Source organism: Podarcis gaigeae (genome assembly GCF_964106915.1).
Source record: "Podarcis gaigeae genome assembly, chromosome: 12".
In the NCBI taxonomy this organism is placed as follows: Eukaryota; Metazoa; Chordata; class Lepidosauria; order Squamata; family Lacertidae; genus Podarcis; species Podarcis gaigeae.
This window is the reverse complement of record NC_139688.1, coordinates 60834399-60848684: the sequence shown is the minus strand read 5'-3', so window position 1 is coordinate 60848684 and position 14286 is coordinate 60834399. Positions and strand designations below refer to the sequence as shown.

At 44.0% G+C, this 14286-nt stretch overlaps 1 protein-coding gene across 2 annotated transcripts in view; it reads right to left on the bottom strand.

The window, feature by feature from the left end:
* The window catches only part of CNTNAP2 (contactin associated protein 2), a 1058844-nt gene that overhangs the window by 425698 nt on the left and 618860 nt on the right, over window positions 1-14286 (bottom strand). For both annotated transcript variants that reach the window (XM_083706252.1, XM_083706253.1), the window contains one exon: window positions 13788-13937. In XM_083706252.1, the coding sequence (XP_083562378.1) occupies window positions 13788-13937 (150 nt within the window). The remainder of the gene's footprint in view (window positions 1-13787; window positions 13938-14286) is intronic.

Here is a 14286-nt window from a genome sequence, read left to right as displayed (position 1 = left end):
GTTACTTTCCTCTATATTACTCATCATTCAATTCCATTTTCGTTCCACGTTATTCTGTTAAAAAAACACCTCTTATACAATACCAATTAAACTAGTATTTTAATACATATTTAAATGTAAATTTTCTGTCATTTTGATAAGTTTAAAGTGCTGAGAACTATGCAGGAACATCTGGGAAGCGTGAAATTGGACAGATAGAGGAGTTTTGATTCACACGTTAGTCCAAGAGCTGCAAGATCAGGTCATTTCATGCAGAAACCATCCCTATGCCAGACCTGCTCACCAGCTTCCTCTAAGATCTGGTCCTTTTCTGGTGTGATTTTTAGTCTTTGCAGCCTGAATTGCTGCCACAATTTATCCTTGGCTTTAAGAAAAAAACAAAGGCTTGGTTCATTTCTCTGTTCTAGTTCAGGCAGGTTTTGTTCAATTCCCTGGTCAAAACCTGAGTTTCAGTACACACACGCACACAAGAGCGAACACTGGGAAGCAGGAGGAAACACAACAATAGATTGAGACTGACAGAATGGCAATCAGTGGGAAAAATGGATGTAAGCAAACTGGCAGCTGCACTATGGAGTCCAGGTATTTGTAATATTAATGTTTGCTTCAGTTTTAGGAAACAGCTGGAATTATTCATGAAGGGACTGGTGCTTACAAACGAATAAATTTATCTTCCTTTAAATACAAGTCTAGATTTGAGAGCTCACGTTGTACTACTGTGCACTGCCTACCTTGGCTGGGTCATGGGGGGGGGAGCGGGCGGCTGGGGTGACAGACTGAATGGGCAGCGCCAGTGGAAGGGCCCCACTGGAAGGCAGGGGACTCTCCCTCCTTGGAGGTTTTCATGCAGAGCTTGGAGCTGCAGGGCTTCTTTAGCTGTGGCTCCTGCACTGCAGGGGGTTGGACTGGATGACCCTCAGGGTCCCTCCCACAATCCCATGATTCTGTGGGAAGTAGGAGCAAGGGGCATTGCAAAGGAAAAGTGGAAGTGGGAATGAGAGCTCCATCATCCCATACGTGCATCTGCCGCTTTTCTTCTCCAAGCCCTGCTTTCCAGTCCGGCTCTGGAAATGCGTGTCCCAGTCAAGCAGAGGAAAGCAGGAAGAGGAAACTGGGAAAGGGTTGAGTCTGCTTCTCCCACATGACCCTTCTCTCCTCCAATGTGCTTTCGCAGGTTGAAGTCAAGCACATGGTTGTGAATTTCCTGTTTGCCACAAAGATCTCCTCGATCTCCTTCCGGCCATAACTGCCTCTTTTAGCAGAGACAGCGCTGAACATTCCCAATACTCCTAGCTTAGCCCCACCCAAACCAGATAATTGGCATTACATATTTAGCAACACAGTCACAAAGTATTTTCCATCTCAAGTGAAACCCTCCCACTGACATGGTAATTTGAGGGATGTTTTATGCCTCATAATTGACAGTATATGCTCTAACAATGGTCATAAACCAATTTGCCATTAGCAGCCCATTTGAGGAAAAATATTTAATGACAATTTGCATTTCCAAACACGCAGCAGAAGCCAGGGAAACTAAATACTTCACAGATAATAATAGAAATACAGGATTTTAAATATTCACTTTTTTGCCATGTAGTTCAATTCCAGCTGGCAGATCAGCTTTAATCCACTGACTAGAAAACTAGATAATGTCCTCTTTAAAGGGAAACTGCACTAAAAGTGACATCATGATTTATTGAAGAAATTTTAATCAATGTTTCTGTAGCAGCCCTAGATTACTGCTTACACATAATGGGATTTACTGTGTGCCTTGCCAGGGGCTAGGAGCGAACTGGGACTTTAAGCACACTAGGATTTAATTGGCTTTCAGTCCCAGACACAAACAAGTACCTATAGGTTGTTTATAGGGTAGCTGCAGGAAACACCAATTACAAATTTAATTGGGGCACTACTCTGGTTTCTTAGGGGAAAAAAATCAGTGATGAAAACTGCTCCTTAAGTAACAATTAGGCAGGATAGACAAAATGACTCCTTGTTAACAAAAAAACAGGGTGACAAATTGCTATCAAAATAACATAATTAATCTCTTTTGGTAGCACTGGAAGACATTTTTTGATGCTTTTTTAAAAAAAGTATTTCTCTTCCCCCTGCAGTTTAATGGACCTCAACGAGAGCAAGGGGGTACATCTTGCTTCCGTGAAGGCATTATCATCCCTAAAGTTTCTACAAGATTTCTCCAAACTCAGGCAGTCTTTATTGGTTTAAATAACTGGCTCACCTACCAGTGTCTTGGGGAGGAAGAAAAATATTTTCAGTGATAAGTCCATGATTAGTGGAATGTAAATTCTACTGGTTTCAGCAGGGAAATTGAGCGTGTACCTCTCTCATTCTCCTTAAAGCACTGTGGGCCACTTCACACATCATGGTGGCCCCCAAGCAACCATCAAGAGAACCTGGCCAGCTAGGTGTTCCAACCTTGTGCCAGAGGTTGGCAGGGCTCCATAGGTTTTATTTTGCCATTCAGACTCAGGGCTACCTACCTTTTGAGGGTACTTTCCTTCAACATATAAACTGTAAATTGATCTTCTGAAGCTTTGAGAAAACCCTTCAGCATCCCCTGTGCTAAGAGCTGGTTGGATTATGGGATAGAGGTGGGAAGGGGCAAGAGCTGTGAGACCAACTCTGGGCTGTGCTCCCTATAACCTGCTCAACCTGTGCAGCTATAAGTAGAGAGGTACAAATATGCCACAAGTCTTCATATTTGCAAACAAAGTCCATTGTTGCCTCTTTGAAGAAAGCAGAGCCTGCAAAGCTGACCTATGCTTCCTGCTGCTCAGAGGACAAGGAACATGAAACAAAGCTATTCCCAGCAGCCTTTTTGCCAACCTTTCTTAGCTCCAGCTTCAATTTAGTTTACATTATCACAAAAGAAATCATAGACAATCCCACGAGAGCTTAAATTTCATTCACTATCCATTTGCTGGAGCAAGAATTGTTAGCTGCGAGGAAGTTTGAAATGAGATAAGGCCCAAACACGACTTTTTAAAAAGGAGGAGGAGCCGATACCACTTCAAAGAACTGATTGCAGGAATACTTACGAAGTGAAAAAGTAACATTAAATAATACATGTTCTGTTTTGCAGCTGCCTGTGTTCCAGGGAGCCAGCATATGACTTACATTGGTCCCTCCCCAGGGAGGAGGCAGCTTGCCTGTGTCTCTGGCTGCAGAGGGAGGTGCAGAGCTCACTCTCACCTGGTGCAAATAGATGCTGTGCCCCTCAGACTCCTTTCCATGGAATCTCCAGTCCCACAGGGCCAGGGGGCTCTAGCAAGCCCTGTACAGATAGATTTGGGTGGTCTGTGCAGAATGCTTCAATGACTACTTTGTTAATCTCTTGTTGAATATTGAATGTTTCTAGCGTCTAACTTTTTATTGAATCCTTTCCCTCTCTATGAGTTCAACAATGCTATACCTCCTTGGGGCTTTTGCAGGAATGGCTGGCCAGGCATATCTCTCAAAGGGACCCATGCAACTGCTCACAAGAGGTGCATCTAGGTGCATATTTCTCTACGGCTTGGTAACTCCCCCCCCCCCCATAACTGGCCTCAGGTAATATTCTAGACAAACTGTTGCCTGGGAGTGTGTTTGGGGAGGGGGAGCCTTAACCCTCTCCCCACTTTTTTTGAGTCCTGGAATGTTTGGAGCAGAGTCCTGGCTCAGGGGCAGAGACAGGCTTTCCATGCAGAAGCTCCCACTTCAGTCCCCAACATCTCCTGGTAGATTCAGGAGGGGCTTCTGTCTGAAATCCTGGAGGGGCGCTGCCAGTCAGTGTAGACAATACTGAGCTACAAAGAACAATCGCCTGACCCACGAGACCTTCCTAGGTTGCTTTGGGGAAAGAGGCAGGAGAGCCTTCCTTCAATGACAAACACAAACCTCAATTCTTAAAGGAAATGGAAACACAGTCCTCCCTCTGCCACAAGCCCAGAGCAAATTTGCAGAACACACATGCAGTGGCGTAGCGTGGGTTATCAGCACCCGGGGCAAGGCAAGTAATTTGCGCCCCCTAACCCATGGATTTGCGCCCCCTAACCCGTGGATGTGCGCCCCCTAACCCATGGATTTCCCTAACCCCCAGATGTTGCGCCCGGTGCGTCCGGCCCCCCCTGCACCCCCCACGCTACGCCCTTGCACACATGCACAGCCTCTCTTTCTCTCTCTCTCTCTCTCTCTCTCTCTCTTTCTTTCTTTCTTTCTTTCTTTCTTTCTTTCTCTTTCTTTGTCCCCTGTGTGTTCTGAAGATTTTCTCCTCACTCCTTTATACCTTGGAGATTCCCTGCAGAAGGCTGGATGACTCTCAGGATCCGTTCTACAATTCTGACTCTCGGGTGAATGACTGCTGCCCTTTAGACTACAAGAGCACCCGCGATCTCCTTTGCAGTTACATATCCTAGGCAATAGGCCATTCCAGAGCTATCTTGAGGCCTCCCCAGTTGAGTCTTAACTGCCTTCACACTTTGTGGTCCCTTCCAACTCTATAATTCTGTGACTGTGACTCACAGCAAAGGCCTGTAGCTTTTATGGAGAGAAGCTGCCATACTATTAAACATTTTTTTCTGACCATCTGGAAATCCATTGTGAGATTGCCCCTCTGCTACAAGGTTTTTCATGAGGCAGCTGCACTTCATACATCCCAGAGCATAATAACATCATAAGAGCCATTCTGGATCAGATGGAAGGCCCATCTAGTCCAGCTTTTGTTTGCAGAGTGGCCAACCAAAGGTCTGTGGGAAGCCAAGCGGGATATGAGAGCAACTGCGCTTACAGCAGGGAAGGGGGAAATCCTAGACTTAGGTTCCCCACTCTGCCCCCAGCAGCCATCCTGCTCCAAGGCAGTTGCATAGCCGCAACTGACCAAGCCATGCCATAGAAGCACTACCCAAATAATGCATCTGTTGAAGTCGACATGGCCCTTAATGTCCCAGCATGTTGGCACTTCAGTGAACATGAAAAGACCCTCAGGGTCTCGTCCAACTCTACAATTCTATGAAAGGATTCTATGCCAACAACTCTCTTCTCAGGTAAACGTGGCATTTGCCTCACCTGTCACCTAGCAGTAATCATTCCAGGAGGCTGTCTCAGTGGAAGAGATCAGAATCAGGGCTTGCTCCATCAGGCATTTTCTGGCCCCAAACTGTTTCCAGCTGGTCATTTTATGAGTGACTATTCCAGTAGTTCATGCATTGGTTGCTTCAAGAATAGATGACTGCATTACAAAATAACTGCAAACGTGACATGCAGGCTGGCAGCATCAGCCGGACCCTACTGGGCCTGGAGACACACGGGTCCTGCTTCCACTGCAGTGACCAGAGGAATGACCGCAGGGAATAGCGCAGGAATTTGTAAGAAGCCGACCATTTAGCATGCCAGCACTGCACTTTGGAACTTCCTGCCTCTTGAGGTCAAACAGGCACCGTCACTGGACTCTTTCGGCACCTGCTAAAACATTATTGTTCAGATAAACCTACGCAGATGCTTAGAAAGTTAAGGCTAATTTTAATCTGTTTTAGTATCTTAACTTTTGTATGTTTTAAGTATGGTTATAAACTTTTCTCAATTTTTATGTTTTATCTTTTTGTAAAGCAATTTGTGGTTATTGTTTTTTACAATCAAGCGGCATATAAATTTTATGGCTAAACAAACAAACAAACAAACAAACAAACAAACAAACAAATGGCATCTGTGCTATTTCTCCCCCTCTTTCCCTCTCTCCCTTTTCTGATGTGTTCAATCTAAGCCATGTCTTATCCTTCTATCCCAAAATCAACAGACTATCCTCAGACTTGCCTCTGACATTGCCATTTTCAAAGCAGTCCATTGTACCATTTTCTAACTGTAAGCTGTAAAATATATTGCCCCCAATTCTATGGAATTAAAATTGTAACACAATAAAATACAATACACAATAAATGTGAGAAGCAATAAAAAAACCACTTTAAAATCATATAGCATCTAGCACAGCACATTGCAATGGTGACAACATGCCGAGAAAAGATAAGTGGCCTACGAAGACACTCAATGATTTTCAGGTGGTCTGGCGCCCGGGGGTGGGGGAGATTGGGAACCCCTATAGTAAGTTATTCCCAATTGGATGGGACCGGTACAGGATGCAGAGATCGCCCTCTCAGCTAGGAATGGATGAATCTGTCAATTGCAGCTCACTTGATTTCACATTCCGCCATCTTAAATTCCATTCTCCAGACTTCTTCAGGATTTTGCTTTTTTTAAATGTCCAAATGAAAATTAGCATTTTTGTGCAAATTTCTCCTAAAAAACACATTTAGTATTCACTTTTGCCTAATTTTCACATTTTGGAAAAGTATTTCCCCCCTAAAATAATGCATTTCTGCATGTTATTTTCACTCATAAATTTTATGTCCATTTTTGTACATATTACATGGCATTGTAAAATTTGTAGCTGTGCAAATTCCAAAGGATACATGTGTTTCAGTTTGAACTTTGTTTTTTAAAGTTCAAATTTGGAGTTTGTCCTCTTGGCTGCTTCCAGTTGTCCTCAGTGAAGGCCTAGATCTGAATGGCTCTGCAAGAACAGGCTGCAGCATCTGCTTCCCTCGATGATCCTCACCTGGCTGCTTGGGCTACTTAATAAACGGCAGTAGTGAAAGTGTAGGAGATACTGCCAGAGAAGGAACAGGCTGACAGTGAACAAGGAAGATTCTCGCAGTTTAGATCTTTCACTATTTTTTAATTTGAAAATCAAAATGGGAGAAACGCAGGCCTGGATGGAACCATTTTGCGGACTGTTCTCTCTGCATTTTATTCCCCTGAGCACTGGGCGTGGGGGGGGGGGGAGGCATAAGCTGACAATAAGGAGGCACATAAAAGCTCTCACATCTAAATGTTCAAACATTTTCTGTTGTGCTTAATGGTCTCATTTTTCCTCCAAAACTCTTTTGTTTTATGCACATAATTGCCAAAGCAACAAAAGGCAACACAGTTCTCAAGAGGCCTTGTAGGGGAGAGGCTCGTTTCTTTAAAACGCTCAATTCCTGGAAAAAGGAAAGGGAATTAAAGGTATGTATGTATTGGGGCAGATCATCAGCTTCTTATAGCAAAATTCAAGCTTAAACTGAAGAAAGTAGGAAAAACCATTGGGCCGGTAAGATACAATCTAAGTCAAATCCCTTATGAATACACAGTGGAAGTGAGGAACAGGTTTAAGGATTTAGATTTAGTGGACAGAATGCCTGAAGAACTATGGGTGGAGGATCACAACATTATACAGGAGGCAGCAACGAAAACCATCCCAATGAAGAGGAAATGCAAGAAAGCAAAGTGGCTGTCCAATGAGGCCTTACAAATAGCGGGGGAGAGAAGGCAAGCAAAATGCGAGGGAGATAGTGAAAGATACAGGAAATTGAATGCAGATTTCCAAAAAATAGCAAGGAGAGACAAGAAGGCCTTCTTAAACAAGCAATGCAAAGAAATAGAGGAAAGCAATAGAATGGGAAGAACCAGAGATCTGTTCAAGAAAATTGGAGATATGAAAGGAACATTTTGTACCAAGATTACCATAATAAAGGACAAAAGTGGAAAGGACCTAACAGAAGCAGAAGACATCAAGAAGAGGTGGCAAGAATACACAGAGGAATTATACCAGAAAGAAATGGATGTCTCGTACACCCCAGGTAGTGTGGTTGCTGACCTTGAGCCAGACATCCTGGAGAGTGAAGTCAAATGGGCCTTAGAAAGCGCTGCAAATAACAAGGCCAGTGGAAGTGATGGTATTCCAGCTGAACTATTTAAAAATTTAAAAGATGATGCTGTTAAGGTGCTACACTCAATATGCCAGCAAGTTTGGAAAACTCAGCAGTGGTCAGAGGATTGGAGAAGATCAATCTACATCCCAATCCCAAAGAAGGGCAGTGCCAAAGAATGCTCCAACTACCGCACAATTGCACTCATTTCACACGCTAGCAAGGTTATGCTTAAAATTCTACAAGGAAGGCTCAAGCAGTATGTGGACCGAGAACTCCCAGAAGTGCAAGCTGGATTTAGAAGAGGCAGAGGAACCAGAGACCAAATTGCAAACATGTGCTGGATTATGGAGAAAGCTAGAGAGTTCCAGAAAGATATCTACTTCTGCTTCATTGACTATGCTGGAAGAAATATCAACAACCTCAGATATGCAGATGACACAACCTTGATGGCAGAAAGTGAGGAGGAATTAAAGAATCTTTTAATGAGGGTGAAAGAGGAGAGCGCAAAATATGGTCTGAAGCTCAACATCAAAAAAACGAAGATCATGGCCACTGGGCCCATCACCTCCTGGCAAATAGAAGGGGAAGAAATGGAGGCAGTGAGAGATTTTACTTTCTTGGGCTCCATGATCACTGCAGATGGTGACAGCAGCCATGAAATTAAAAGACGCCTGCTTCTTGGGAGAAGGGCAATGACAGGCCTAGACAGCATCTTGAGAAGTAGAGACATCACCTTGCCAACAAAGGTTCGTATAGTTAAAGCTATGGTTTTCCCAGTAGTGATGTATGGCAGTGAAAGCTGGACCATAAAGAAGGCTGATCACCGAAGAATTGATGCTTTTGAATTATGGTGCTTGGAGGAGACTTTTGAGAGTCCCATGGACTGCAAGAAGATCAAACGTATCCATTCTTAAGGAAATCAGCCCTGAGTGCTCACTGGAAGGACAGATCGTGAAGCTGAGGCTCCAGTACTTTGGCCACCTTATGAGAAGAGAAGACTCCCTGGAGAAGACCCTCATGTTGGGAAAGATGGAGGGCACAAGGAGAAGGGGGCGACAGAGGACAAGATGGTTGGATAGTGTTTTCGAGGTTACCAGCATGAGTTTGACCAAACTGCGGGAGGCAGTGGAGGACAGAGGTGCCTGGCGTTCTCTGGTCCATGGGGTCACGAAGAGTCGGACATGACTAAACAACAACAACATGTATTGGGGGGTGGGGGAGAGATGTCCAAGGTAATGGACACTTAAACCAAGATATATTGCACGTGTCCTACCAAACTACGCAAATACACAATCTGTGCAGATGCACACATCTTTTCATAACTCAAAGAACTGTATGCGCATTGTCTTTTCCCCTTTTCCTTGTTTAAAGTCCCTTAAGACTATGTCTGAATCTTCTGGGAAGAAAGCATCCTGAACACAACAAAAGACAAAGACAGTGAAAGCACTCAACATGATATACTCACAGGCATAGGAATAAAGCATTCCCTTCTGACTCAGTTCTGCGCACCGCAACTGGAAAGGCCTTCTGATATATAATTCCCCCATTTCCAAATATTAATTACTGGACATTTCACAGCCATTAGGTCTAGCATAGGCAAAAACTAGTTTAAAAGATTGAAAATGCAATCTCAATCCTGAAGAGAGTGAAGTCACAGAGGCACCTCAAGAGAGAATGAGCACGGCATTCCAAGGGTTTAATTCAAACAGGCTGGGGCTAAAGACTGCTGTGATGCCCCACTCTTGCCCTGCAATGCTGTCCTCGAATCCAGTCTGACAGCAATGATGGCGGCCTGGGAAGCAGGTCCAGGGGCTGCTGCTGCTTCATTCGCTCCTTCATTCTAACTGCCTAGTCAACAAAACACCTGGGGATTTTCTAGTCTAGGAAGCAAAAGAAAAGCACTCTGCATGATTTCAGAGGCACTCTCTTGCAGCCACCATGTGCAAAAGAATTTTTTTTAAAGGTACAGCTAATGTATTACAAAATGGAAGATTGAAGACCAGTGGTGTAGCATAAGTTGCTGCTGCCTGGGGTGGGGGAAGTGTTGCACCCCCCTGTGGACTGGGCAGCCTGCTGGTACTGGGCCATAACACGAGGAAGGTGTCTCCATAGCTCCCTCGCACCCCGGAGCCCAGCGGAGGAGAGGCATGGTGATGCTGCTGCCACCTCTCCCACCGCCAGGTCAGGCCTGACCTGGGAGTGGATCTGTGGTCTGGTGGCGCTAGGATGCACACCAGAGCCCAGCGGAGGAGAGGCGCGATGGGGTGGCACCGCCACCCTCCCCATCCCTCTTGGCCAGCCGAGGGGTGGGGCACACATGGACATCCTTCACCAGCCGTGAGGAGAAGGAGGTGCTGCCGCTACAAAGCTACAAAGTCCTGGCCCAGGCGCAGCTTCTCTCCCTGTGGCGCCAGCCTCAATGAGGGAGCCTTTTGTTGGGGTGCCGCCTGGAAAAAATGTGTCCAGGATGATGCCCCCCTCCCCGCCCATGCCTGCACTATGTCACTGTCTAAGACTACCTCGCTACTTCATATTCTACCCTCTTTGCTGTCTCTCCCACTATTAAAATTTAGCTATATTTTGCTTTCCTTGCTTGCCTGATTCCATCAAGTGCCATGCACACTACAGGGCCACATCTGGCCTGCACATCTCATGACCCAGCTAGTTGAAAGTAGCCTGCACTCAAGCTGTGTGCAGTGGCCTGCCAGATATTTCACAACTGCCTTAGATTTGCTCTCTCAGGCAAACAGCAAAAAAGTTTATTGAGCTTCCAGTGCACCTCCAGTCATGATTGTACTGCGGCTATCAAGATGCTCAGGCTTGTGTTATATAGAGAGACAGACAGTGATACAGACTGAAATCCAGCTGAACTTAAGCAGTGAAGCAGATTCCCTCCTATTTATAGCTTTGGATGCACATCCGGATATGGCCCTGAAGTACTGAAGAAAAAGCATCCGGGACATGGACCGGCAGAGTCTGAGAGGGGGCTGCTTGGACAGAACAAAGCGTCATATCTGTCTCAAACTTTGCATGTTCCACGGCTGAGTTCTAAAGCAGAAAACAGATTCCAAGGCTCAAGCCTTGGCTGGGAAAAAGCCCCACAAAAAAGAGTTAAGTATTTTCTGTTGCTTTCGAACAGAATTCCATATGATCACTGTTAGACTCAATCAGCTCCCAAGCATTTAATGCAGGCAGAGGAACTCACAATTCACCACACACACAAAATCTACAAGGAATATTCACAAACAGTGGTGTGAGAGCGTTGCATTTTTGAAAAGGTAACTTTCCAAAAAGATGTTGCTTTATGTATGCTACATAGACACTGCAATACTGCACTCCAAACACAGAGGCTTGTTTCTGAAATCCTGCTGGGGGGAAGCTTGTAGTATTTTAGATGTGACATTTATGCAACTTTCTTGGGAATAGGTTTCAAAGAGTAAAAATCATGGCATGTGTGACCAGACTTCTAAAAATACGCACTGCAAATCCAAATGAGTTTATTCTTGATGAGTCAAATTACCTTTGGGAGACTAAATTAAAAGAAATGTAAACAATTTCCCCAGTTTTGCCCTGACTCTTCATCCAGTGAGCCTTTGGAACAGTTTCCAAAGGCTATCAATGTAGCTATTAGCCTCCTATGCTCTTTTTGTTTTGGGCCTCTCCTCTGCTTCTGGCTTCATATGCTTCATAGAACATATGTGAATTAAAGCACATTAAACAAATTATCCATAGCTTGCAGCACTTCCAACCATCCATTTTCGCACATAGGTTTGTATACATCATTTAAAGTTTCAGGTTGCTCAATACAAAATTCCTGGCTTTACCTGTTTTCATTCATGTGCAAGTATCCAAGGGAAGCCACATGATGCCTCCAGGTGAGACTGAAGAACAACTCCCCCAACCGCAGGCCAGGCTAGGACCCGGGCACCTTCCCATTAAGAGGGGCAGGCTATTCTCCAGTTAGTCCAGTATATTCCCTAAGTGCTTGACTTCCTATGGGAAGATTTGATTTCAGCGATTTATAGCTGCCTGTCATTTGACAATATTTGTTAGAAAACATGAAACATTTCATGGCTGACAAACAATGCTATTTAATATTTGGTGGGATTTGATATATGACACGCAGTTATATTTGTATTTCACAGTACGCATCTCATGAAATGCCAAGGTCTAAAGCACTCAGTTTTGAAGTAAAACATTCAAGCCTTGGGTGGCAAATTTCAAATATCTGCAAATATTAATTTCAACTCAATAGAGAACATTTTATACCCAACATGTATGCCCTGTGAAATGGGAAAGGCTATACATTAATAAATATTCATTTCTTCAGTTTGTTTTCTTTTTGTCATGGGTTGTTCTTTCTGTGCAGACGGGCACTTCATCAATAGCAATACACTTTTCCTCCAGAAACCTCCACTGACTTCCAGAGAGGGGCAGAAGGGAAATGACAGATACTCAGAACTCTTTACTGAAGTCTACAGTGCTTTGGGAGAGGCTGCCTTCAGGAAGGCGACGGGGAACCTGGATGGCCAGGCGAATGGAGAACAAAGGCTCTGCTTGTCCATGGATCCTTCTTAATATGCCCATATTTATGTATGACAAGCGCCGGCCGTGGAGGAGCCTCTTCATTATCCTCATTGCCAGAAGAGGACATGTTTTTCAGAGCAGTGAGCCATGCCTATTGAGAGTATTTGAGCCTATCCTTAATGAAGTGTATATTAGCTTTTTGTAAGACTATTTAAACACTAATTTCCATATGTGTTTTTAATACTTCTATGGATGAGAGATAATGAAATGAAATGAAGCAAAATGTAATGAAATGAGAGTAACCTTGAAATGTGTGTTTTTATTATTATTATTTTGTGATACAGGCAGAGGCATCTTTATATCAATGTCATCTGTCAGTCTACTGGGATGGAAACATTTCCCATCCCCCCCCTTTTTCTTTTAAATCCAAACAGAAATATAGGCATTTAAAACAATCAGTATGAACGATTGGGATCTGGTCACACTTCGCAGAGCATACAAGCTCTAAAGGAAGAAAGGACCTACAGCCAATCTCCCTCTTCTACAGGACCTACTAGATACCTCCCTCCATGAGGCTGTCCATGGCCTGGAGGTCCCAGCTTTCAGGGATGTTTCCTATATCATCTTTGTGGCACAGCTGTAGATCCTTCCACTCATGTGCTTATGGAGCACGCGCACACACGCACACACACACACACAACCTTTCAAGAGGCCATGGATTACCCAGGAAGTTCCTGACAGGACCTGCTTGGGGGTTTTGCACTCTCCACTGGTTGCATAGATCTTTCGGCTAAGTAGGGAAAGACAAATAAATATATTTCTGGTCTATGTCACTTTTTCATCCCTTTTTCACAACCAGTTTTTTAGATCTGTTTAGATCTGCATAACAACACATATTTAAAAATGCATTTTCTCGCAAAACACACATTTCTAAACATATTTGGACACTTTTTTTGAGCAGAGAACTGTAACGGAGGAAGTGTGAAATTGGATAGATGACTAAATTCTGATCTGCACATTAGTCTGGAAGGTGCAAATAGGTCAGTTCCTATTGGAATGTGCAAATGTTGAATTCCTTGAGCCAATGCTGCAGCACTGCTCTGAGAGGGCTCCTTTAGGACTTGCCTGGGCACTTCATTGCACCAAGGCTGGGAAGCTTTTGAAAGGGCCTCAAAGACAGTGGATTTTCAAACAAGTTCAGTTTACATACAAAAGAGCTCAACCTTGTTCAATGTGAATATCAAAACTGATGAATATTCAGCTCAGATGAGTCTACTCTGAAAAGGCAACTTAAGGTAGTGTGTCTCTACTGTACAAAAGGATGTCCATGCATTGCTAATTCACACCTTAAGCAGGGCACTGTTTGACAGGAGTTTCCTAACAGTAAAATCAAAACCATTTTAAGAATAAAACCATTTATGGTGATGTGATTTGCATTGTTCACAAGGAAAGACCTTGAAAGCAAAATATTCTCCTTTCAAAAACACGCTTCTTAGAACATATAGTAAAAATCTTTACCTCCAAACAGATATTTCTCTCCTGTCAAAACTTTCAGAGGGCTGTTACTTCGAACGGAAGAGGCTTCATCACCGTCAATGGTGAGCACTGCAAAATTTTCCTTTGCTAAGAACCGAACCTCATGCCACTGCCCGTCGTTGAGTCCGGCCCCTGCAAGTGGGAGAAAGAGACAGCTTGCTTCAGTTTGGTTATCTTTCCATTTTCTAATCTGTCTTGAATCCCCTGGGACAGTGGGATAGGGTTAGCTGTAGAATATTCTCAGACAAGTTGTATAAGAAGTCATTTATCAGCCAACATTTGAAAACATTCAACATGTGCAAAATTAGGTGACAGCTGAATGTCTTAAAGTAAAAGATATCCAAATGAATGGTGACAGCTGTCACCCAGTAAAATTTCCCACATTCCCTTGCATATGTCTGGAGAAGTGATGTATCTGTATTGGAGAATAATGGACGCTCACCCTTTCCAGGTGGGCGGGGGTTGCAGCCCCTTGCTCTCA